Below are 27,450 nucleotides of genomic sequence, written 5' to 3' on the forward strand. Positions count from 1 at the left end.
AAGGACGTTTGCGACTGGTCCCCAGCAGTCGCTTCTTGGGATGATCGGCCAGCCCAGTTGGATCGCGAAATTTCTTTTGTGAATCACGTCCCTGCCTACTTTACATGCCGTTCCCCTCATTTGCATGTTCAGATTGGAATTGGATCGTCAGAGAGGTAAGTGTATCGGGCCGGAGTAAAATCGTGTCGCAAATCAATCGGTTTGCTTAGTGAATCTAGCCCTATGGGTTTGTATAAAATACTAGGGCTTGGCTAGCAGAAACAATGGTTAGATTTCAATCTGCAAATATTTACAAAACTTCAATAGCTTGCATATTTTATAAGAAACACGTGGACTTTGCCAATCTGCCTGCACTACACCCAATTTCCACCTAACTTAGACCACGCCTACATATGAATCACATTAAAAAAATGCAGTTTTATGTGCATAATCTCTAGAGTAAATTTATAAAAGCCCTTTTATGCATGTACAGAGGCCTTTATGTGCAGAGAAACCTATGCAAAATCATTCTCTTAGTGGGCATCTTATGTCTTCTTGCTGTTGCCTGATATTAAAAACCATTATTGATTTTTGTTTTAAAGCAGGAATCCTCAACCCAGTGCCCAGGATATACTCCGTCAGTTGGGTTTTCAGGATATCTACTACTGCTACTACTTATTTCTACAGTGCTACCAGATGCACACAGTACTGTACATTAAACACGCAAGAGACAGTCCCTTCTCCAAAGAGCCTACAATCTAATTCCATGATGAATATGCATGAATAAGTTTGCATGCATTCCATTGTATGCAAATCTCTCATGAATATTCATGACACACATCCTGAAAACCTCACTAGCTAGGTGTGTCTCGAGGGCTGGGTTGAGAGCACTTCAGTATATTCAAAGTTCAGAAGCTCTCAACCCAGCCCTCGAGACACACCTAGCTAGTGAGGTTTTCAGGATGTGTGTCATGAATATTCATGAGATATTTGCATATAATGGAATGCATGCAAACTTATTCATGCGTGTTTAATGTACAGTACTGTGTGCATCTGGTAGTACTGTAGAAATAAGTAGTAGCAGTAGTAGATATCCTGAAAACCCAACTGACGGAGTATATCCTGGGCACTGGGTTGAGGATTCCTGCTTTAAAACAAAAATCAATAATGGTTTTTAATATCAGGCAACAGCAAGAAGACTTATAAGATGCCCACTAAGAGAATGATTTTGCATAGGTTTCTCTGCACATAAAGGCCTCTGTACATGCATAAAAGGGCTTTTATAAATTTACTCTAGAGATTATGCACATAAAACTGCATTTTTTTTAATGTGATTCATATGTAGGCGTGGTCTAAGTTAGGTGGAAATTGGGTGACGAAAAATACATTGTTTTCTTTCTGTACACAGAAACTAATAACATAGTAAAAATCTGCACACAAATCCCAGACCCAATTTTCTAACGGTTATTGAAACTAACCTCCTTTTTTACAAAGCCGTGTGGCAACAGCCCCAAAGCCATTTAAATCTCTATGGCAGGGGTAGGGAACTCCAGTCCTCGAGAGCCGTATTCCAGTTGGGTTTTCAGGATTTCCCCAATGAATATGCATGAGATCTATTTGCAGGCACTGCTTTCAGTGCATATTCACTGGGGAAATCCTGAAAACCCGACTGGAATACGGCTCTCGAGGACCCGAGTTCCTTACCCCTGCTCTATGGGCTTCGGGGCCATTACTGCGCAGCAAAGAGGGGGGTAAATCCTTTACAAGCTAAGCTAGATATAAAGTGTATTTACTCCTAGTGTTATTGTCTGGCACTGCTTCAATGTTTACTTTTAATCTGTCATATAATTTTACAGAAGTTAAGATCTTGATCTGCATTGCTAAATTTGATACCTTTGTTTTCAAAAGATTATTATTATTTTTTAACTACTTAATCCTGTGAGTCCTGAATACTAGAAGGAACTACGAGGGGGTGCTGAGAAGTTCTCAGCCCAAACAAGAGAATGAGGCGCATATGGTTCGATCAATGATCTGAAACAATGTCAAAACAGAATTTTGTTTCTGCAAATTGGCACTTAGCAAAATAAGATAACATTCTTTTCAGCTACAGTGGCAAAATAATGCTCAGAATTTAGGAAGTTGGTTGGTTGGGCTGAAAACTTTTCAGCACCCTCTCGTATTACACACTCTCACTGAATTTCTATGTCCTAGAAAATGATACTGTCTAATGTCCACATGTAGTTTCAACCATACTATCGCCCAGGTTTGGTTTTTTAAAATTTTATTTTCAGTTTAAGAACCATAATAGCAATAAAACAGGAGGATGACATTGTACAAAATACAATCTTCCTGTTTATTGCTAAACAGAGGAGGCAAATTAGCACAGTTACTTACCGTAACAGGTGTTATCCAGGGACAGCAGGCAGATTTTCTCACTGAGGGGTGAAGTCACCGACGGAACCCCGGTATGGACCACTTTAAAAGTGCATCGCCACTTTAAGTCTTTTAGACAGTTCACGATAGCCGAAACCGTACTTGAGCGAGTGCCTCCCCGCCCGATATAGGTGCACAGTCCCTCAGTTAAGATAAGCCAGCTAAAAAGCCAACCCGGGGAGGTGGGTAGGTTGTGAGAAAATCTGCCTGCTGTCCCTGGATAACACCTGTTACGGTAAGTAACTGTGCTTTATCCCAGGACAAACAGGCAGCATATTCTCACTGGTGGGTGACCTCCAAGCTAACAAAAATGGGATGGTGGGAGTGTTGGCCTTTAGAAGAATAAATTTTGTAATACAGATTGGCCGAAGTACCCATCCCGGCTGGAAGGACTCCAAACAATAGTGAGAAGTGAATGTATGAACAGAGGACCAGGTGGCAGCTTTACAGATTTCCTCAATGGGAGTAGATCTGAGGAAAACAACAGAATCTGCCATAGCTCTAATTTTGTGGGCTGTGACACGACTCTCCAGTGCCAGTCCAGTCTGAGCATAACAGAACGAGAAAGAGGCAGCCAGCCAGTTGGAAATCGTTCTCTTGGAAACAGGATGCCCCAACTTGTTTGGATCAAATGAGACGAAGAGTTGGGGAGAAGTACGATGAGGCTTTGTCCAGTCGATGTAAAAGGCCAAACCACGTTTACAGTCCAAAATATGCAAAGCGGTTTCTCCTGCATGAGAATGAGGCTTAGGAAAAAGTACTGTTAGAACAATCGCTGAGATGAAACTCTGTGACAACTTTTGGTAGAACCACTTTATCATGGTGAAAAACTGTGAAGGGTGGATCTGCTACCAATGCTTGTAACTCACTGACCCTCCTGGCAGAGGTGAGAGCAATAAGGAAGACAACTTTCCAGGTGAGAAACTTGAGATGAGCTGTGGCCATTGGTTCAAATGGTGGCTTCATCAAACTGGAAAGAACCACATTAAGGTCCCAGGCGACCAAAGGATGAGCAGTAAGAGGTTTTTCCTCGACTGGCATGTGAAAAGCTGTAATAGCACTGAGATGGACTCTGATAGATGTAGACTTGAGGCCAGAAGTTAGATAAATGGAGTAGATAATCTAACACCAATTCCACTGACAAGGAAGTGGGATCATGCTAATGAAGAAGACACCAGGAAGAAAATCTAGTCCTCTTTTGTTGTTAACATTGTTGGGTAGCTGATTTCCTGGAGGCATCAATAATATGTCGAACAGGCTGAGAGAGATGTAAATCAGAAGAATTCAGCCCGAGAGAAACCAAGCTGTCAGGTGTAATGATTGAAGGTTGGGATATAGAAGTGATTCCTGACACTGAGTAAGCAGAATAGGAAAAACTGGAAGAGGTATTGGTTCCCTGGAACTGAGCTGAAGTAGAAGGGAGAACCAATGCTGCCGCCTCTCATTTGAGTTTGAAGAGAGTCCTCAACATGAGAGGAATTGGAGGGAATGCATATAGAATCAGGCCCGTCCAATCGAGGGGAAAACATCTGCTTCCAGACGGAGAGGAGAGTAAAGCCTAGAGCAGAACTGGGGCAACTGGTGATTGTGGGGAGCCGCAAACAAGTCCACTTGTGGAGTACCTCATTGAGCAAAGATGGATTGGAGAGCTGCATAGTTGAGAGTCCATTCGTGAGGCTGAAGAATTCTGATGAGGTTGTCTGCTAGGGAATTCTTCTCCCCTTGAATGTAGACAGCCTTTAAGAAAAGGTTGTGAGCCATTGCCCATGTCCAGATTTTTTGGGCTTCCTGACATAACAGGAAGTCTGTGCCTCCTTGCTTGTTTATGTAGTACATTGCTACTCGATTGTCCGTGCAAAGGAGGAGGACTTGGGGACAAAGAAGATGATGGAAGGCCTTGAGGGCATAATACATTGCTCTGAGTTCCAGGAAATTGATGTGAAATCCAAAGACACTGAGTCTGAAGATCATCCATATGTGCCCCCCAAGCAAAAGGAGAAGCATCCGTCGTGATTACCTTGTGATGAGGGGATAAGTGAAAAAGGAGACCTTTGGATAGATTGGAGATCATCCACTATTGAAGTGACTGCAGAAGAGATGATGTTACTGATATATTCTGTGAGAAACTATTCGTCGCTTGAGACCACTGAGATGCAAGGGTCCACTGAGGAGTGCGAAGGTGTAGACGTGCCAGTAGTGTCACATGCACAGTGGAAGCCATATGGCCCAGAACCATCATATGTCTCGCAGAGATGGACTGAAGAGGAAGCAGTTGCTGACAAAGGCAGATGAGTCTGAAGGCGATCCTGAGGGAGAAACGCTCTCATGAGAGTGGTGTCTAGGATAGCTCCAATGAACTGAAGACGTTGAGTCGGAATGAATTGTGATTTGGGGAAGTTGATGTCAAATCCTAGAACCTGAAGAAAAGAAATGGCCTGAGATGTTGCGTGGACCACTTCCTGAGATGAAACAGCCTTGAACAACCAGTCGTCCAGGTAAGGAATGACTTGGAGGCCGTGTGATTGGAGAGATGCGGCCACTACAATCATACACACCAAAGAATCACAGAGTCACAAAGTCATAGCAGTCTAGTTCAACTACTCATGAAGTATTTCATTATTGAGGACCGTATGGGGTATCAGACAACCCGACAAACAACTTAGGCCTTTCTAAGCCGGTTGGCGGTACGCTGTGCATGTTCACTAACAATCTTCCCCATGTCGCCTTGACAAAGACATCCGAAACGCGTTGGCGTTCAGGGGATTGATCTTAAAGCTAAAATGCTGAAAGCTAAGTAACCTTATATATGTTCAGAGGATATGAAACGATAAGACAATTAACATTGAAAGAAAAAATAATTTATAATGAAATAAGTAAAGTAAAAAAGAAAAAACGGAGGAGGAGGTTCCGTGGGGCAAACTAAGTTGTTTGTCGGGTTGTCTGATATCCCATACGGTCCTCAATAATGACATACTTCATGAGTAGTTGAACTAGACTGCTGTGACTTTGTGACTCTGTGATTCTTTGGTGTGTATGATTTTTGAGATTACTCATTAAAAGACATTTTGATTGATTATGGCCACTACAATCAGGCACCGTGAAGACTCTGGGAGAAGATGCCAGGCCGAAGGGAAGTACCTTGTATTGATAGTGACGTTGATTTATCTGAAAACGGAGGCATTTCCTGGAAGCCAGATGAATTGGAATATGTGTGTAGGCTTCCTTGAGATCCAGGGAGCATAACCAGTCATTCTGATTGTGGAGAGGATAAAGTAGGGAGAGGGAGAGCATGCAAAATTTCTCCTTGACTAGAAATTTGTTGAGAGCTCTGAGATCCAGAATGGGTTGCAGTCCTCCCATCTTCTTTGGAACTAAAAAAGTAACGAGAGTAGAATCCCTGATCCTGCTGAGAAAGAGGAACTTCCTCGATGGCATTCAACAGGAGAAGGAATTGAACCTCCTGGAGAAGAAGAGAGAACTGTGCAGGGTCCAAAGCACTCTCTTGGAGGATGTTCTGGAGGCAGGGTGTGAAAATGGAGAGTGTAAGCTCGCGAATGATGGTTAGACCCAGAGGTCTGATGTTATGAGCTCCCAGCGAGCAATGAAAAGTTGGAGACGGCCTTCGATGGGCTGAGGCAAAGATTGTAAGATGCTGACAGTGGCTATGCCCTGATGAAACATGTCAACAGCCATTGAAAACGCATCTTCTTAGCTCCGCGGAAACTAAGAAACTGAGGGACCGCGCACCTATGTCAGGCAGGAAGGCACTCACTCATACGCGGTGCGGGATATCACAAACTTTCTAAAAGACTTAAAGTGGCAGTACACTTTTAAAGTGACGTCACCCATCAGTGAAAATATGCTGACTGCTTGTCCTGGGATAACAGACTGCTTAGCCAACCAATATGTGGATACAAAAGATCTGAATGGTGCCACTGAGTGATTATTGCTTTCTCAAATGAATTATGACATTTTTTTTGAACATCAACAAAAACACCTGCTTTGAAGAGCTGAAACAATTCTGTGATGCTGTTAGATTTACAAATAGTACTGCAATTAGGATAACAGTATTTTTAAATGCTAGCCGCCATGGGCACAATTAGCCCCATATATTCAATGCTGGACATGTTGGAGCATCGGCATTTAATTTCTAGGGCCAAGCCAACATGTATTGGCTGGTGCTGAAAAGTTCTCAGCCCAGCTCAGAGGAGGAAGTGGTCAAGATAGCAGCGCTAACCTGGTAGTGGTGAGAACTCTCCCATCGCTGCTAATCTATTCTTCAGTACCAAAATGCCGCATGCTAAAAGAAAAGGCAGCATGAGGGTACTTACCTCTTCAACACCTTCGTTGGCCTTTGTCCAGCAAACTTTGGAGCAGTGCCTGCCAGCAGCTTGCTTGAAATCGGGCGAGTTTAGCCCCGCTGCACAACCGAGTGGAAAAGACTCGATCACATTGGGGCTGGAGATCTCGCTCTTGCCTGCACCGATTGTCCGGCCGACCTGGAAGTGGAAGGGAGGGAGGCTGAAGATGCACCTGACCCTTCCATAGAGGGAGGATCCTCAGCAGATGAGCTTCTGCCGCAACTGAGGATACTCTCTCAGCAATCCTTAGGACGCTTCAGAAATTGGACATTGGTACAATGAAGACGGCAGATGAGGTAAAGGCTTTTGGGGCCAAGCTAGATAATATCACCAAACCTTTTGAACAGACTAACATTGAAACTATCACAAAACTGCAAACTGAGGTACAATCATTGCAAGTCTACAAAACTGCTACAATAAAAGATAGCATGGTGTTACAACGTAAGATAGAAAATACTGACAATTTTAACTGACGGCTGAATGTGAGAATCTTGAATTTTCCTGAGACTCCTGGGATTCTTCATATGTGTTTAAAAAATATTTGGTGGAGATATTGTTATTCTTCTGAATTTATATCCCCTTTAAATAAAATTTACTATCTGCCATTTTCTGTGAAAAATTCCCAGGAGATTATGGAAGGGAAAAATATTCAATATTCACAGGTTAATCTGAAAAACATATTTGCTATTCTAGAGGAATCTAACTCTGAGTTAACTGCAAGAACAACATTATTGATATCCTTCGTCTTTCAACAAGACTTGGACTCATTTATGAAGTTATACTTCAAGTTTTCTAAAAATCTGTTCTATGGCAAAAGAATATGGGCATATTTAGACATAACAAAGATTACTCAAAAAATAAGGAAACAGATTTTGTCTTTAAGGCAAGAAGTTATATCTTTGGGAGCGACCTTCCTTCTAGCTTAACCTTGTAAATGTGTTGTGAAATATGCACAAATTATCAAATTTCAAGCAGCAGCATAAAAAGCTCAGCAAAACAAATCTCAAGAAAAACATATCACGATCATCCAGGTTTGGTTTTTTTTTTTAATTTCTTTATTGATATTTTGAACTTGACAATGTATACATTTGAAAAATTGAAAAAAAAAACCCAAAACTATATGAAAATACACTATTAACATCAGAAATATTACAATAAAAATTTTTAATCCCTTCTTAACCTATAACAGTAATGATATTATATTATACTCATCAATATTATAGAATATTATAAAATTTATACCTCTAAATAAATAATACACCCCCCCACCCCCCCTGGATGTGCAAAGGAATCTAACATAAAGAAAAAGGAATCACTTTAATTATAATGTGACAAAATTAGTTAATGGACCCCAAATCCCCTTAAAGGATTTAACAAACCCTAAACGCTCTGCCATAATCTTTCCATATTTATATGTTGCACATACAGTTGCCCACCAAAAACTAAAATTAATCCTATCATGATTTTTCCACTTAGATGTGATCATTTGAACCCCTATTCCTGATAAGATCATGAAAAGGCGACTATTATTTCTATCCAAAGTGGGTTTATCATGCAGAATCGTTCCAAAAATTATTGCTTCATATGTCAAAGGAATAGAGGATTGAAGATTATTAATTTGCCCCCAAATCGACTTCCAAAAGCCAAGTATCAATGGACAAAAAAATAAAAGATGATCCAAAGTCCCAATATCAATATGACAATGCCAACATCTATTAGATTTAGAACTATCTACTTTATTCAACCGAACTGGAGTCCAAAAAATTCTATGTAATAAAAACAACCATGTTTGTCTCATAGATGCTGACATTGTACATCTTAATCTCCAAGTCCAGATTCGTGGCCAACGAGAAACAGAAATATGCTGTTTTAACTCGATACTCTAAATATCTCTAAGACTATTTTTTGGTTTTTTATTTAAAAATCCAGAAATCAATTTATACCACTGGGCAGCCTGATGTCCTATTAAATCTGTTTGGTAGCAAAGGATTTGCAAGCTAAAATAAGTTTTCAAATTTTTCCATTCAGGGAACCCCATCTGAATAGCCTGCTTCAACTTCAAGCACCTATATTGTTGAGTGTTTGAAATGCCAAATGAATGCTGCAGTTGTGAAAACTCAAGCAGATTACCATTAGAAATAAGATCATCTAATGTCCTAATATTTGCCTGCATCCAATTCTTCCAAGCGATTCCAGCACCGTCTATTTGAATCTTGGAGTTTAACCATAAGGACTGTAAAGTAGATTTCATTATTGGTACCTCTGTTAATTTATCAATAAATTTAATAGTTTTCCAAGTATCCAATAAAATTATATTGTCCTTAGCATATTTATGAAATCTGATACATGTGGAAGTCTCATAGGGGACACCAAATTCCGTTCCAAATATAACCAATCTGGTTGATGATCAATAAGCTCAGGGAGGATCCAATATATACCTTGACGCAATATATAGGCTTGATGGTACCTATAAAAGTTTGGAAAATTTAACCCACCCTCCACAATTGATTTTTGCAACGATACTAAAGCAATTCTTGGTTTTTTCCCAAGCCAAACAAATTTTGTCAAAATATTATTTAATTTTTTTGTAAAAGGACTCTTGAAAATAAACTGGTAACATACTCATTTGGTAACAAACTATAGGCAAAATCATCATCTTTACTGTTTGCACTCTCCCCCACCAAGAAATATGCAAAGGATTCCATTGCTCACACAATTCTGTAACTTTTAGTAATAATGATTTTTCATTTACCTTCATTGTTTCTTCCAATGTACTTTTTATCCAAATTCCTAAATATTTTATTCCATCTTTCTTCCAACTAAACTGAAACGAATCAAATAAGCCTTTTATACAATGTACATTTAGTGGAAGAATTTCTGATTTATTCCAATTTATTTTATAACCTGAAAATTTTCCAAATTTATCAATCAAATCCAATAAATGTGGAATGGTTGACTCCGGATTTCTCAAATGAATCAAAATATCATCTGCATAAGCAGAAATTTTATATTCCCGACCTGCATAAGGAATACCTTCTATCTCCTTTGATTGTTGAATAGCTAAAAGTAGAGGTTCCAAAACAATATCAAATAACAAAGGAGATAATGGACAACCCTGTCTAACTCCCCTTTCTAAAAAGAACCTTTCTGAAAAAGTATTATTTATATATAATCTAGCAGATGGGGAGCTATACAGGGATTGAATCATTTGTATAAATCGAGAACCAATACCAAACCAATCCATTGCTTGATACATAAAAGTCCATTCTACCCTATCAAATGCTTTCTCTGCATCTAAAGAAACAGAGAAAGCCGGATCTTTCATATCCTTTGTTAAATGTAAAATATGAAAAGCTAATCTGGTGTTATTTGAAGAATGTCTTTGAGCAACAAAACCTGTTTGATGCATACCAAGGGAGAGCCTTATTCAAACGCAAAGCCAATATTTTAGCTAACAATTTCCCATCAACATTAATCAAAGAAATAGGCCTATAGTTTGAAACCAACATGGGATCTGTTTGGCTTAGGCAAAACTATTGTTAAAGCTTCTGCCATAGTACCTGAAATACAACCTTTATTTAGTTGAAACTGATATAATTTGAAAAGATGGGGTAACAAAATAGTTTGAAAAGAGTTAAAAAATTCTACCATATATCCATCACTTCCTGGAGCGGATCCAACTCTAAGGGACTTTAAAGCCCTCTGAATTTCTTTTTGTGTTATAGGTGCTTCGAGATTTTCTTTCATATGATCAGGAACTTTAGGCCCATTAATCAACTTTAAAAATTCAAAACCATCTTTCTCTTTATTAAAATAATGCTCAGAAGAATACAAGCTTTCATAAAATTTCAAAAATTGTTGTAAAATATTTTTAATTTGAGAATGAATTATTCCATTATCATCTGAAATAGCCATTATATTAGCTTTCCTTTTTTTTGCTTTTAAATAGTTAGCTAGTAATCTTCCCGCCTTATTTGAGGTTCCATAATACAATGCCTTATAGGACACAAACTCCTTTCTAGCCAATTGTGATGATATCTCATTGTATCTAAATTTTACTTTTAGCAAATTCTGATAAATACTTTGTTCCTATTTTTCCTTTAATTTAATTTCCAATTCTCTAATATTTTGTTCTAAAATTAAAAAATCTTTATTTAGTTGTTTTCTAACATATGCTGAGTACGAAATTATGTGTCCTCTCAAGGTAGCTTTAAAGGCATCCCATAAAATTCATTCTGATTCATTAAACTGAAAAAATTCACTTATTTTTAACTTAAATATTTCTATAAAATTGGAATCTGCTAGCAATGTATTATTAAACCTCCAAACAGGTCTATTATTTTCTTGTTCATCTATCTCAAAATCAATCCAAATACCCCCATGATCTGAAAGTATAATTGAATCTATATTCGCCTTCTTAACCTTCTGTACTAAATTATCTGAAACGAAAAAATAATCAATTCTAGAAAATGATTTGTGAACATGGGAATAAAATGAAAATTCCTGATCATTGAAATGAAAAATCCTCCAAATATATTTTAAACCACAAGAATTTATCAAATTATCTAATCCTAAAGATTTTAAAATTTTACTAGGCTTTTTATCTAAAATAGGGTCCATTACTGCATTAAAGTCCCCTGCCAAAATTAAATTGGAGGAAGATGATGGTAAAATTATTTGTTGAATAATAGCAATAAAACAGGAGGATGATATTGTACAAAATATAATCTTCCTGTTTATTGCTAAACAAAGGAAGCAAATTCAGACTGCTTAGCCAACCAATGTGGGTTAAGTGACTTCTCATGATTACAAGGAACACCAGTGGGATCTGAAATCTGGCTTCCCTGGTGCTCATCCCACTGCGCTAATCATTGGACTATCTCCTTATTCATTTCTTTTTACCTCCTTGGTTTCTTGCCTTTGTATAAGGCAGCAAAAGAAAGAAGAAGATCCTTGCCTCACAACACAAACAGTACAGAGAAAAAGGCAAGGGAGGCGTCCTGTCAGCCCTTTTGGCTGACAGGACACCTCCCTTGCCTTTTTCTCTGTATTGCCTATGTATAAGGCACTGTATATGTGATACTTAAGAGGACACTTTTTTCAGATTTTCATGTAAAGCACATATTTTCTACATTTCAAGATGCATGCATGCACAGACACCAACGATTTTTTTTAAATTTAATAATTTATATTCTGCATATCCTACAATTCTAGGCAGATTACAAATTATTCAGGCACTCAAGCAATTTTTCCCTAGCTGTCCCGGTGGGCTCCCACTCTATCTGATGTACCTGGGGCAATGGGGATTAAGTGACATGCCCAGGGTCACAAGGAGCAGTACGGGATTCAAACTCACAACCTCGGGGAGCCGAGGCCGTAGTTCTAACCACCACACCACACACTTCCTATTCAAAAAGATTGAGGGTACCAAGTACAATACAAAGTACCCCATCCTGGACACATATCAAGTTTATTAAATATTTGATTTGATCGCATATCAGATTTCTAAGCAATGTACAATAATTTAAAGAATTTGCAGGGGGTACTTAGCACCCCCTGTATTGAGCAACTCTAGAGCTGGTTCCTATGCTTGCATGTCCCTCTGCATGGATGTGGAAAAAAATCCCCATCTCTGTCAGAATTCTCACTTCTTCTTTGACATGTTCAGATTGGCCACCAAACACAAACATCATTAAATACACACATATCCCAGTCTCACAAAACCTAGTGGATGAAAACATGGTTTTTGGAAACAGCTTTCTCCTCTCCTCTATGCAGGTAAAAGTATTCACTCTATTTCACAATACAGTACTTTTACCAGTGGGAAAAGGGGAGAGGAGGGAAAATATGTGTTGTGACTTCATTTTACAATTAGTGGATACACTTTCTAAATGTGTACCTTGTATGTGCTGCAGAGTAAGAGTCCATCAATACTTTTTTAAATCTGTGATGTGCACATCAGTAGATTTTCAAAGGGAAACTCTCTAGGGAGTTTTCCTTTGGAAATAAGTTTCGAGATCCATCGAGATCTGTTGCATGGAACTAAAAATGGACCCTTACAAAAATAAATAATTACTTGATGGTAAGTATCAAGCTCATTTCTTCAAATAAAACAAGGCTTTAACAATGGAAAAATGTTTTTAGCAAATTGTTCATCCTAAAATATATACATGCAGAGGGCCAGTTTCAAAAAGGACATCTGCACAGTTTGGACGTTTCTCACTAAATGTTGGAAGCACAGAAATGTCCATTTTCGAAAGCCGAACTACTAGACATCCTCAATTTTTTTTTTTTTTAATTATCTACTTAGACGTCTATGCCGACAGGATGGCCAACCCTTAGGATGCCTAACTTTATACCCCATTTTCGACCAAAGAAACGTCCAAGTTGAAAATGTCAAAATTCAGACCATTTGGACGTGGGAGTGGCCATTATTGCGATGGACTGGCCTCATGGACATGCCAACAGCAGTGGGACTCCTTAAAGGGCCCTGCCAGTGGTGTAGCAAGGGTGAGAGGCGCCTGGGGTGGTGGTGGTGACCCTCCCCTCCCCTCCACCCCATCTGCTCCTTCCCCAGCTCCCCTGCCCTGCGCCCCCATGCAAGGAAATGAACAAATATGTATAAACTTAGTTTATTCTGATTTGGAACTAAAATGTCTTTAAACACAAATTTTCACAAAGATGCATTCTAATTTTCAGTTTGTTCCCATGTTCAGAAACAAGAGATCACAAAATAATTTTATGTTTTTACACATAAATGCCCTAAGAGTCATTAAATATTTCACCTTGGGACATAAAGACATCTTATGTTTAGCTACCTGGAAACAATCGGCTTACTTGGTTACTGAATAAAGGTTTATTGCTTACCAGTAAATAGTTTCTTTGCAAAGCTCTTGGACTGCACGTCCAAACAAGTTTTACAACAAACACGGACTTGGAAAAAACATTTTGAAAACACAGTCATTTATTTGTCTTCACTAAGCTACTTGAACACAGGTAAAAATATTTCTAACAAATGCCCAAAGGCCAAAGATTGCTTTCTTATTACTGTAATAGTCTACACTGGAACTTAACCTGCAAGGTGGTATCATTACATGTACCAAACATCAGGGCTCTATCTTTCTAGGTAGACTCCTTTTCCCTGGTTATTTATTTTCTGGAACATGACAAAGTCTTTGGTTAGGGAATTCCTCTCCTTACCTCATGTACAGAGTTCTTGATCCATAGAAAGTTCTCATAATACAGAGGCAAAGAAGTGTTCATCTGTCTTTCAGAAAAGATCCGCCTCAGCAGTGGCCTATGGGGCTCCACAACGGACATTGTGAAAACTTACAATTTCATTTATTTTGCATCAACTTTCTCCCTCACCACGATAAGTGTCTCTTTCCTCCAGCCTTTAGCTCCGAGACTGGTCCCTTCAGCACTGCTTTAAAAAAAGGTGACTGTCCTTCCTCCTGGTTTGTGACGTGAGGGAATCCAACACCTCATCTAAAAGAGGGAAGTTCCCAGCACAATTTTTTTTTTTAACAATTCCTTCCTTATCTTCCTCAATCCCTATTACTTTCAAGTGAGGATTAAATATAAACCCAGATGAAAGAGCATTTTAAAAGTGGCTTTGTGCGTTGCTAAGCTCATAAATGATTTGTACTGAATAACAAATGCAGTGCCCATTAACACGATAAATTAATAGCACATATACATTTAGGGGCCTGTTTACTCAAGTAGGTGAGTTTTTGCACATACCACACTTTAACCGCCAGAATTAACAAGCAGTAAGTGCAAAAACTGGTAATTATTTGCGGTGTGTCCACAATAATTCTGCATTTACTACTAGCCAAAACTAAAGGGGGGGCTAACAGGCATACAGCCCCCCCCTCCTTCAGCATGTCATTCACCAATGACATGCAGATAGGTTCTCACACTGGCACTGTCCTTCCACTGCTCTACATTCCTTTATCAATGTGTACAAGTTGAAACCTTGTGAGGTCGTGAACAAGATGTGCCACTTATGAGGTTTTAATGTGTGCGCTCTGCTGACTGATCAGAGAATACCACAGCTCCTGGATTTCTTCTGCTGGTGGGGTTTTGGGATCCCCCTCCAGTCATGGTAACTCACACTGACCATAGCTGAATTGGCAGGATTGGAGGGATCCGGTTACCATGCAGAAAAGTTCCTTAGCATGCGCTCTTGAAAAATTGTGAACCCTGGCGCCGTGTTTTCTGATCCGTGGCCGCGTTCTATTTTAGAACGCGGCCAGGGATCACTCTGGCCACTCCCCTCCTCACTCACCAATCCGAAGCAAGCTCCTCACCAACCGGAAGCAAGCACCTCACCTCCCGCCCTTGCTCACCGCTGCTGCTGCCGCTGATCCTTCTCTTCGTGGCAACCTGCGATCGTGGCCGGCTTTGGCGGGCCTTGCGGGCCGCTTTCCGGCCTCGGTGGCACGTTCCCTCTGACGCATGGGATCGCGTCGGGAGGGAGCGTGCTTCCGGGTTGGGGAGCGGCCTATGAGGTTCGCTGGGGCCAGCCACCACGATCGCAGCCTGGAGCAGGCCAGAAGACGCCGGGATGCAGGGAGGGTAAGCAGGGGAATCAATACAGGGAGCCAGAGGGAGAGGGAAAGGGGGCTGCTTTGGGGGGAGGGGTGTGCTGAGGGGAGACAGAAGGGGCCATGGAGAGACAGGGAGAGGGAAAGGGAGCTGCTTTGGGGGAGGGGTGTGCTTAGGGCAAACAGCTTTGCTCTGGGGGGGGAAGACAGAAGAGGGCCATGGAGAGACAGTTAGGGAGAGGGAAAGGGGGCTGCTTTGGGGGGAGGGGTGTGCTGGAGACAGACAGCTTTGCTTGGGGGGGGGGACAGAAGGAGAGAGAGATAAAGAAACACAGACAGACACACACACATATATATTCTAGCATCCGTTAATTTAATGGGCTTAACGACTAGTTCATACATAATTAGCATGAATTCACTTAAAGCTACCTCTTATCAGAGTGAGTGCATGATAATTACAATACCACGCCGTAACTACTATATAATGTGCAGGGTCAATAGTGCTGCCCAATTCAGAGAAAAGTTTTTCGATTCAGCCTAATCAATTTTTCGATTCGATTTGCTTTTCCTGTCCAAGTGGGCATTTTTTTTTTTTTTTTTCATACATCCTGGTAGGTTTATTTTATAGCCTTTTCACCCACCCCACCCCCCTTTGCCCTCTCCAACTTCACACCGGCGCTGTGGTGTAAACAAAATAAACAAAGACTTTTCATCTCTCTGTTGGGCCCTAGTTCACGCTCACAGTCTGCCAGCTCTGTCAGGATACACATTTCAAATCTCACATATTGTAATCACAAAACAGAAAATAAAATGATTTTTTTCTACCTTTTGTTGTCTGGTCAAATTATTCAAATCATGTTGGTCCCCGGCTCTAGTTTCTGTTTACTCGCTCACCAGGGTCTCCTGCCCATTTGACATTTTCTTCTTTCTCCATGCTTACCATACATCTTCCATCTCTGTACCTTCTCTTCCACTGCCATATACAACATTTCTGTTTTTTCCCCACTATCTACCATCTCTCTCTCTTTCCCTGCCTTGTGAGTGTGGTGTACTGGTTAAAGCTACAGCCTCAGCACCGTGAGTTTGTGGGTTCAAACCCACACTGCTCCTTGTGACCCTGGGCAAGTCATTTAATCCCCCATTGCCCCAGGTACATTAGATAGATTGAAAGCCCACTGGGACAGATAAGGAAAAATGCTTGAGTACCTGAATAAATTAATGTAAACCGTTCTGAGCTCCCCTGGGAGAACAGTATAGAAAATTGAATAAATAAATAAATAAACTGTACCCTGGGAAAAACCTTTCTATTCCTCTCCATGCAGCATCTCTCTCTTCCTCCCCTCCATTATCATGAGCACCATTTCTTTCGCCCCAAGCATCATCTCTTCCCTGCCTTCTACCCTATGTCCAACATTTCTCCCTCTCTCTTCTCCACCATGTCTCCCTCCCCTCCACCATATGCAGGATATCTCCCTCTCACCCCTTTCTACCTCTGTAGCATTTCTCTCTTCCACTCCTCCAACTCAGTCCAACAATTCTTCCCCTTTGTAGCACTTCCTGTGCAGACCCTCCTCCCCCCCCCCGGAATAATCTGGCATACTGTCAGGCTTCCTAAAGCAACAGCAGTGGTGGCCAGCTGGCTGTGATCAGGCTGTTTGTGGCCTGCTCCGCCAGGTCTTCCCTCTGCCGTGTCATCAGTAATATCAATAGTGACATGGCAGAGGAAAGGCCACAGTGGGGCAGGCCACGAGCAGCTTGATCAGAGCAGTTTCTGCTTGCTGTCCACTGCTACTGCTGGTTTAGGAGACCTGGAGGTATTTCAGGTCTTTCCGGGAGGGAGGGGAGGGAGGGGAGGGAGGGTCGGTTAATGAATCGGTGAGTCTAATTTTTCGGGAAAACGAATCGATTCAAATTGATTCACCAATGTGAATCGGGCAACACTAATCTATACTCTGCCCAGTCCCAGCCACAACCTGCACTAACTAAATAACATGGGATTCTTAGCACATTGGCTGGTTTTAGTTATTATAGCTATTAGTTCAGGCCAGTGCATATGGTTAGTGCGTGCTAAATCCTATGCTAACTACTTAGCGCACTTCAATAAACACACTTCCTTAATTTTCTCTATCTACTCTATTTAGAGCACTAAGGGGTCTTTTTTACTAAAGTGAGGTAAGCACCAACACATGCTTACTACAAGCTAGAGATGCTTACCACGGAACGTGCATGGTAAATTTGCCAATTTGTGTGTGGAAGGGGGCGTGGAAGTGACAATGCTACTCAGCAAGTGGGGCATTGCCGCATGCTAACTGATTACAGATTCCATACTAAACTAAACTAAACCTTAGGCTTATATACCGCATCTTCTCTATAACAGTAGAGCTCGGCACGGTTTACAAGAAATTAGAAAGGAGAACAGATACAATATGGTTTTGGAATAGTATGGAGAGAAGTGGAATTTACAACTTTGAAAATAGCCAAGTTTTCAGATGTTTTCGAAATGGTTGGAAAGAGCCCAGATCACACAGTAAACGGTGGCTGTCTAAAAAACAGCCGCTGATCACGTGTCAGTCATGCAATGGCACCATTTGCAGAATCGAGGCTATATGAAAGGTAGTGGCTGATGAATGTAGGCCAGGGTTTTAAGGGCCTACATTTCTGGCCCCTACCTTTCACAAAAATTGTGCCTACAGAGGCGTCTTACAATGCCTAATGCCACTTCTGGAATTAACTATGCTTACAGTGGTGTTAGGCATTACAGTGGTTACAGTGGTGTAAGACACCTTCGTAGGTGGGATAAGTGACCTTTTTGGAGGCGCCCTTAGGCGCCTCCGTTTTTAAAAAAGATTGAGTTTTGTTTTTTAATCAGTGTAATTAATTAGTGCACCGATTAAACCATTGATCTTGACCTATGATTTTAGAACTGTTGTAAAAGGGATGGTTTTGTCGAGGTTGGACTATTGCAACACACTCTACCTTGGAATTTCCAAGACACGAGGAAGAGTTACAATTGATACAAAATGCTGCGGCCAGGTTAATTTTGGGTGTAGTTGGGATGATATATATGACACCAGTTTTGAAGAAATTACACTGGTTACCAGTTTTATTTTGAGTACAAAACAAGGTTATTTCTCTGATCCATCAAACACTGTGGTATTTTCAAGAAGTCATTGTGAACTATAAATCAAGCAGATCTTTACGATCTGAAAATAAAATATTAACTAATATTCTACTGCTGCACAGCACTAGAGCACTTTATCTCACTGTCTGCGAAACAGGATTGCGTTTTTTTATGTGTTTTTTATTGCTGTAATATTAATTGTATTGTGTCTCTTTTTAACTCCCTTCCTTTCAGACATTCTCAAGCCTCCCTTTGATCAGCTAACAGCTGACTTCTGGTACATGCCTTTTAAATTGTTCTCCTTTGCGGCGCATGCCTTCGGTGCGCACCAAAGAAGCACACTTAAGGAGCAAGTTTTTCTCCTTAATGCGCTCCTTTGTGCGAATCCTGGGTGCGCGTCTCCTCGTAAGGGTCCAGCTCTATGGACAAGCCTCTCATTATTTACTTTTTTCTTCTGCCTTTAATACAAACTTATATGGATTGTTCAACACTTCAGATCCCAGTACCGTATTTTCGCGGATATAACGCGCGCGTTATACGTGATTTTACGTACCGCGCATACCCCTCGCGCGTTATATGCCTGAGCGCGGTATACAAAAGTTTTTAAACATAGTTCCCACCCCGTCCGACTCACCCCCCCAGCAGGACCGCTCGCACCCCCACCCCGAACGACCGCTCGCACGCGCTCCCACCCGCACCCGCATCCACGATCGGAGCAAGAGGGAGCCCAAGCCCTCTTGCCCGGCCGACTCCCCGACGTCCGATACATCCCCCCCCCCCCGGCAGGACCACTCGCACCCTCACTCCGAAGGACCGCCGACTCCCCAACAATATCGGGCCAGGAGGGAGCCCAAACCCTCCTGGCCACGGCGACCCCCTAACCCCACCCCGCACTACATTACGGGCAGGAGGGATCCCAGGCCCTCCTGCCCTCGACGCAAACCCCCCTCCCTCCAACGACCGCCCCCCCCCCAGAACCTCCGACCGCCCCCCCAGCCGACGCGCGACCCCCCTGGCCGACCCCCACGACCCCCCCACCCCCCTTCCCCGTACCTTTGGAAGTTGGCCGGACAGACGGGAGCCAAACCCGCCTGTCCGGCAGGCAGCCAACGAAGGAATGAGGCCGGATTGGCCCATCCGTCCTAAAGCTCCGCCTACTGGTGGGGCCTAAGGCGCGTGGGCCAATCAGAATAGGCCCTGGAGCCTTAGGTCCCACCTGGGGGCGCGGCCTGAGGCACATGGGCCAAACCCGACCATGTGTCTCAGGCCGCGCCCCCAGGTGGGACCTAAGGCTCCAGGGCCTATTCTGATTGGCCCACGCGCCTTAGGCCCCACCAGTAGGCGGAGCTTTAGGACGGATGGGCCAATCCGGCCTCATTCCTTCGTTGGCTGCCTGCCGGACAGGCGGGTTTGGCTCCCGTCTGTCCGGCCAACTTCCAAAGGTACGGGGAAGGGGGGTGGGGGGGGTCGTGAGGGTCGGCCAGGGGGGTCGCGGGTCGGCTGGGGGGGAGGGGGGTTTGCGTCGAGGGTAGGAGGGCCTGGGATCCCTCCTGCCCGTAATGTAGTGCGGGGTGGGGTTAGGGGGTCGCCGTGGCCAGGAGGATTTGGGCTCCCTCCTGGCCCAATATTGTCGGGGAGTCGGCGGTCCTTCGGGGTGGGGGTGCGAGTGGTCCTGCCGAGGGGGGAGAAGAATCGGACGTCGAGGGGGGGCATCAGGCTTTCAGGATGGGGACAGGACTTCAAGGGGGGACAGGCAGATCTTCAAGGGGGACAGGCAGACCTTCAAGGGGGACAGGACTTCAAGGGGGGACAGGCAGACCTTCAAGGGGGGACAGGCAGACCTTCAAGGGGGGACAGGACTTCAAGGGGGACAGGCAGATCTTCAAGGGGGACAGGCAGATCGGGGCAACCAGAGGAGAGTCGGGGCAGTGCACCGAAAGTCAGGGTGAGTCGGGGCAACCAGAGGAGAGTCGGGGCAGTGCACCGAAAGTCAGGGTGAGTCGGGGCAACCAGATGAGAGTCGGGGAGGGCGAAAGGAGAGTCGGGGTGGCCAGAGGAGAGTCGGGCAGCATGCGCGTTATATGCCTGAGCGCGGTATAGAAAAGTTTTTGTACATATCATCGTGATTTCTGCGCGCTATACCCCTGTGCGCGTTTTACAATGGTGCGCGTTATATCCGCGAAAATACGGTAATCTGGGGTAACAGACCATCGATAGAGGGTAAGTTAACATCTCCTAGATCTCCTTTTTATACGGAAATTACCAATTTAAGAACATAAGAACTGCCATCTCCGGATCAGACCCATGGTCTATCGAGTCCGGCGATCCGCACACGCGGAGGCCCAGTCAGGTATACACCTGATGTAGTTTTACCACCCATATCCCTCTATGCCTCTCATAAGGAGATGTGCATCTAATTTGCCTTTGAATCCTAGCACAGTGGATTCCTTAATAACCTCCTGTGGAAGAGCATTCCAGGCGTTCACCACTCGCTGCGTAAAGCAGAACCTCCTGACATTTGTCCTGGACTTGTCCCCCCTTAGCTTTAAACCATGTCCTCTTGTCCGTGTCACGTTGGACAGTGTAAATAATTTGTTTTTCTGCTCTATTTTATCGATGTCTTTCAGTATTTTGAACGTCTCTATCATGTCCCCTCGCAGCCTCCTCTTCTCAAGGGAGAACAGTCCTAGTTTCTTGAGTCGTTCCTCATATTCCAAGTTCTCCATACCTCTTATTAGCTTCGTTGCTCGTCTCTGCACCCTCTCCAGCAGTTTTATATCCCTCTTTAGTTTGGGAGACCAATGTTGGACACAGTATTCCAAGTGTGGTCTGACCATTGCTCTATAAAGCGGCATTATGACTTTCTCCGATCTGCTCATGATTCCTTTCTTTATCATTCCTAACATTCTGTTCGCTTTCTTTGCCGCTGCCGCGCATTGTGCCGACGGCTTCAGGGTCCTATCTATCAGTACACCCAGGTCCCTTTCTTGTTCGCTCTTACCCAGAGTTGCTCCTGACATTCTATACTCGTGTTCCTTATTCTTACTGCCTAAATGCATTACTTTGCATTTCTCCACGTTGAACTTCATCTGCCATTGCTCTGCCCATTTCTCTAACTGATACAAGTTGCTCTGGAGTTCTTCGCTATCTTTCTGCGTTCTGATTGTCCGGCATAGCTTTGTGTCGTCTGCAAACTTAATGATCTCACTGGATATTCCGTCTTCAAGGTCATTGATATAAATGTTAAATAGGATCGGCCCAAGTACCGAGCCCTGGGGCACACCACTAGTCACTTTCTCCCAGTCTGAGAACTTCCCATTTATGCCCACTCTCTGCTTCCTGTTTTCCAGCCATTTGCCTATCCACCTGTGTATATCTCCCTCTATTCCATGGCATTGTAGTTTCCTGAGAAGTCTTTCATGCGGAACTTTGTCGAATGCCTTCTGGAAGTCCAAATATATTATGTCCACCGGCATTCCACTATCAATTTGCTTGTTCACGGTCTCAAAAAATTGAAGCAAATTCGTTAAACATGATTTCCCTTTCCTGAACCCATGTTGACTGGGTTTCAGCAATTCGTGTATATCTAAGTGCCGGACTATGCTATCCTTGATCAGTGCTTCAACCATCTTTCCAGGGACAGACGTAAGGCTCACAGGTCTGTAGTTGCCCGGTTCTCCTCTTGATCCCTTTTTGAAAATTGGCGTGACGTTCTTATAGAATCACTTATAAAACTGTATTATTGACCGTTAAAATCCGACTATCAAATACACCATTATTTTTTGACCGTCTACTTATATACCATCTACTCCAGTTAGGACACTCAGATCAACAGATCAGCATCTTTTGACTGTCTCCAACCTGCCTCAACTAGACAACTTCTAAAATTCCCCACTCTGTCTCTTGAATAAAGTCCTTACCACAAAAACAAAAGAGGAACACTACAATCATAAGAACACTTTATAAGCTTACTAAAGGAGCTCAGAACCGTAAGTTAGTATGGAAATCACAACCAGGGATAAACCCTAAAATGTGTTTCAGCGTGTCTATCATAGATCCATCTTGAATTTGTATAAAGATGTTTCATATGATGTAAAACTTATTTCAAAAATATGTATAGTTGTTCATAAGTAAACTTTTTAATGGATTTGCAATCGTTCTCAATATATAAACTTCAACTTAACTCATTGATGAATTGAATCCAGGAAAGAAAATATCTTGCTGAAGCGGGGGTCTGACGCGTTTCGCCAAGACGGCTTCTTCAGAGAACCTGCTTAAACTGGTTAACATTTACTGAGAAGAGCTTCATTCTAACAAAAAAGATGAGAAATTCCATTTTACTATGTAAAAAATTGGTGAAATTCAAAACAAACTTACAATGCTGCTGGTGGATACCTTCAGAACTCTCCTAACTTCTCTTGTGGGTTCAAACCCATGCTGCTCCTTGTGACCCTGGGCAAGTCACTTAATCCCCCCATTGCCCCAGGCACATTAGATAGATTGTGAGCCCGCCGGGACAGACAGGGAAAAATGTTGAGTACCTGAATAAATTCATGTAAACCATTCTGAACTCCCCTGGGAGAACGGTATAGAAAAATTGAATAAATAAAAAAATAAAAGTCATAGGTACTAGAAGATCTACTATTTTTTCAGTCATAGCTCCTCAGCTCTGGAACAACTTACCAAATTATCTACGTTGGGAAACCTCGTTAGAAAAATTTAAAGGCTTTCTAAAAAGTTTCCTTTATAAGGATGCATTTGAGGCATAGACAAAACAACCAGTTTATGTATGAAACCTTATATCCCAATCAATTAATTCTAATTAGTCCTTCTTATAGGACTTAATCTTCCTTTTATTCTTCTTTTTTTTTATTTATTTAATCTTCCTTTTTCACTCTTTGCCCCCCCTAATGTGTTACCCATATATGTTCTCTTTCTACTTTAATGATTGTAATTCACCCTCCTTTTCCTGAATTTTGTATGTATATATTATTTGGTAATCTGTAATACGCTTTGAAATATTTGACATTGCGTACACATCAAATTTTAATAAAACTTGAAGGAAGCAAGGTTACTATGCAGACACCAGAGCAATGACATTCTGAAAAGCTGGTGTTAAGATGTGAAATGCTTTGGTGAGTCAGTTGCGACAATGTATTGTTTCAATTCAAGAAACAGCTAAACACCCAATTATTTGTCACTGCATTCTTAAGACTTAACAGTTCTTTGGAAAAGAAAAGATAGTTCTCCCTTGTTGATTTTAAGATTTTAGTTTGTCATAATTATTAAATTAAGTTTGTTTTAACTCATGTGAACTGTTTAGTTCTTAAGCGGTATTTAATGGTCACATGCTAATAGAGCAATTAACATCAGAACTTAAGAATAGCCTTACTGGGTCAGACCAAAGGTTCATCAAGCCCAGTAGCCCGTTCTCACGGTGGCCAATCCAGGTCACTAGTATCTGGGTTGGCAAAAACCCAAAGAGTAGCAACATTCCATGCTACCGATCCAGGGCAAGCAGTGGCTTCCCCCATGTCTCTCAATAACACTATGGACTTTTCTCAATAACACTATGAAATTGTCCAAACCTTTCTTAAAACCAGCTACGCGCTATTCGCTCTTACCACAACCTCTGGCAATGTGTTCCAGACTTTAACTATTATCTGAATGAAAAAATATTTCCTCCTATTGGTTTTAAAAGTATTTCCCTATAACTTCATCAAATGCCCCCCAGTCTTGGTAAATTTTGACAAAGTGAAAAATCAATCCACTTGTACCCATTCTATTCCACTCAGGATTTTGTACACTTCAATCAAATCTTCCCTCAGCCATCTCTTTTCAAAGCTGAAGAGCCCTAACCTTTTTAGTCTTTCCTCATACAAGTGGAGTTCCATCCCCATCTTGGCTGCTCTTCTTTGAACCTTTTTTAGTGCCGCTATATCTTTCTTGAGATAAGGCGATCAGAATTGAACACAGAACTCCAGGTTAGGTCGCACTATAGAGTGATACATAGGCATTATAACATTCTTAGTCCCGCTAACCATCCCTTTTAAAAATAATTCCTAGCACCTTGTTTGCTTTTTTAGCCGCTATCACACATTAGGTGGAAGTATTGTCTACAATGACACCCAGATCCTTTTCTTGGGTGCTAACTCCCAAGGTGGACCCTAGCATTTGGTAACTGTGATTTGGGTTATTCTTCCTAATGTGCATCACTTTACATTTGTCCACATTAAATTTCATTTGCCACTTGAACACACAGACTTCCAATTTCCTAAGGTCTGCATGTAATTTTTCACAATTTGTATGCATTTTAAGAACTCTGAACAGTTTAGTGTCATCTGCAAATTTAGGGCTCCTTTTACAAAGGTGCTCTAGTGGTTTTAGTGCGTGCTAAAATGCCTCGCGTGCTAGCCGCCACCGCCTCTTTTTAAGCAGGCGGTAATTTTTCGGCTAGTGCACTAATCTTGTGCGTGCGCTAAAAACGCTAGCGCATCTTTGTAAAAGGAGCCCTTAATCACTTCACTCGTCATTCCAATTTCCAGATCATCTATAAATAAGTTAAATACCACCGGTCCCAATACAGATCCCTGTGGCATGCCACTGTTTACTCTCTCCATTGCGAAAAATGATCATTTAAACCTACCCTCTGTTTTCTGTATGATAACCAATTTCTAATCCACAACTGAACTTTGCCACCTATCCCATGACTCTTTAATTTTCTCAGGAGCTTCTCATGAGGAACTCTGTTACAAGCTTTCTTAAAATCTAGATACACTACATCAACTGGCTCACCTTTATCCACACCTTCAAAGAAGTCAAGCAAATTGGTGAGGCAAGATCTCCCTCAGCTGAACCCGTGCTGACTCTGTCTCATTAAATCATGTTTGTCTACATGTTCCACAATTTTATTTTTTATAATTGTTTCCACCATTTTGCCTGGTACTGAAGTCAGGCTTAGCGGTCTGCAATTTTCCGGATCTTCCCTGGAACCTTTTTTAAAAATCTGTGTACAATTGGGCCACCCTCCAATCTTCAGGTACTACAGACGATTTTAGCAACAGGTTGCAGGTCAGCAATTTCATGTTTGAGTTCTTTTAGTACCCTGGGATGTATACCATCTGGTCCAGGTGATTTATCACTTTTTAACTTCTCAATTTTGATTAGTACATCTTGCAGATTCACTGAGATTTCTTTCAGTTCCTCCGCATCATCACCCTTGAAAACCATTTCTGGTTCAGGAAGATCTCTTACATCTTCTTCCGTAAAGACCGAACCAAAGAATTCATTCAGTCTCTCCGCTATGGCCTTATCCTCCTGAGCACCCGTTTTGCTCCTTGATCATCCAATGGTCCCATGGATTCCTTCACTGGTTTTCTGCTTCTGATGTACCTAAAAAAAGATCACTTTTTGCCTCTTTAGCAAGTTTCTCTTCATATTCTCTCTTAGCTTTCTTTATTAATGCTTTGCATCTAACTTGCCAGTGCTTGTGTCTTTTCTTATTTTCTTCATTCAAATCCTGTTTCCATTCTTTAAAGGAAGTTTTTTTTGGCTCTAATAGCCTCTTTCACTTCACCTTTTAACCATGCCGGCTCTTGTTTCCTCTTCCACGATGGTATTTTAAAATAACATCCACGCCTCTTCTCCATTGAAAAGCGGAGACTGAGAGGGGACATGATTGAAACATTCAAGATACTGAAGGGAATAGACTTAGTTGATAGAGAAAGGTTGTTCACCCTCTCTAAGGTAGAGAGAATGAGAGGGGACTCTCTAAAGTTAAAAGGAGATAGATTCCGTACAAACGTAAGGAAGTTCTTTTTCACCCAGAGAGTAGTGGAAAACTGGAACGCTCTTCCAGAGGCTGTTATAGGAGAAAACACCCTCCAGGGATTCAAGATAAAGTTAGACAAGTTCCTGCTGAACCAGAAAGTACGCAGGTAACCTAGTCTCGGTTAGGGCACTGGTCTTTGACCTAAGGGCCGCCGCAGGAGCGGACTGCTGGGCACAATGGATCACTGGTCTGACCCAGCAGCGGCAACTCTTATGTTCTTATCCCAGTAATCAGCTTTGAGGCCCATAGACTGTGAGCCTGCCATGACAGACAGGGAAAATAAGAGTATCTGGTTAGTGTGAACTGCTCAGATAACTGTGTCTATGGGCGGACTACAACTCAATAACTTGATTTCCAACTAGAGAGCACAACAGCCACAGGATTGGAGGACAGACAAGGCAGCCATATCATTGCTTGTGGTAGAGTGTTAGTTTTTTGTTTTTAATTCAGTACCTTAGGGTTGGATCATGCTCTTGGACCAACTTTAACAAAAGACGTGCACACAAGGGGTCAGCAGCCAGTCTTCCCAAGAGTATCAGAATTTTGGAAGAAGGTAAAGAGCGGATCCTTGGCTGCAAGCATTAAGCATAAGATCAGATGCCACACAGCAGACCAACCTGAAAGTAAATTTCAGAATCAGATCTCTGCATCAGTAACGTTCGTTATTTAACCTACCCCGCCCCCGATAGTCAGCCGGCAGTACAGCGTTTTCACCTACCAGAAAGTAGGTCGGGGCACCGAAAAAAGCTACCGGAGCCCCAAAACCAAAATAAAAGTTGAAATACAAAGAAAAATGCCGAGTTCCAGAATGATATATATAGCAACCCTCCCCCCCACTACCTACAAAATATAATAGAAATCTATCAATAACAGCTCTTCGTGCTTTATGCTCTGTTGTATTTTGTGGGTAGTGTATTTATAGAGAGAGAGAGTATTTTCACACCCTATTTGTACATTTTGGTACTATTTCTTGCCACGATATATTTTTTTACTTAGTCCCGGAATGAGGCTTGAAAAATGACCAAACAGTCTGGGAACAGCGACACCACAACCACCCTTCGAAAAAAAAGTCTAGTCGACTGGCGACAACGCTTCTCATTACGAGAGCTCTCGAATCTCTCCGCTTCGCTCGAACGGCCCTTCGTGTTTTCGTTCTTTTCCGGTAACGCCTCCCTT

At 42.1% G+C, this 27,450-nt stretch overlaps 1 protein-coding gene across 3 annotated transcripts in view; it reads right to left on the reverse strand.

Moving 5' to 3' along the window:
• Positions 1–14,240, reverse strand: part of STAP1 (signal transducing adaptor family member 1) — a 117,150-nt gene extending 102,910 nt beyond the window's left edge. Inside the window, exon 1 of one of the 3 annotated variants that reach the window (XR_004536498.1) lies at positions 13,974–14,240. Coding sequence is in view for 2 of the 3 variants with exons in the window: in XM_033914822.1 (XP_033770713.1) it covers positions 13,974–14,093 (120 nt within the window). In the remaining variant the exon portion in view is untranslated. The remainder of the gene's footprint in view (positions 1–13,973) is intronic. The other 2 variants (XM_033914822.1, XM_033914812.1) reach the window with 2 other exon arrangements.
• Between the last annotated feature and the right edge of the window lie 13,210 nt (positions 14,241–27,450).

The sequence above is a fragment of the Geotrypetes seraphini genome, chromosome 1, assembly GCF_902459505.1.
Source record: "Geotrypetes seraphini chromosome 1, aGeoSer1.1, whole genome shotgun sequence".
Classification (NCBI taxonomy): Eukaryota; Metazoa; Chordata; class Amphibia; order Gymnophiona; family Dermophiidae; genus Geotrypetes; species Geotrypetes seraphini.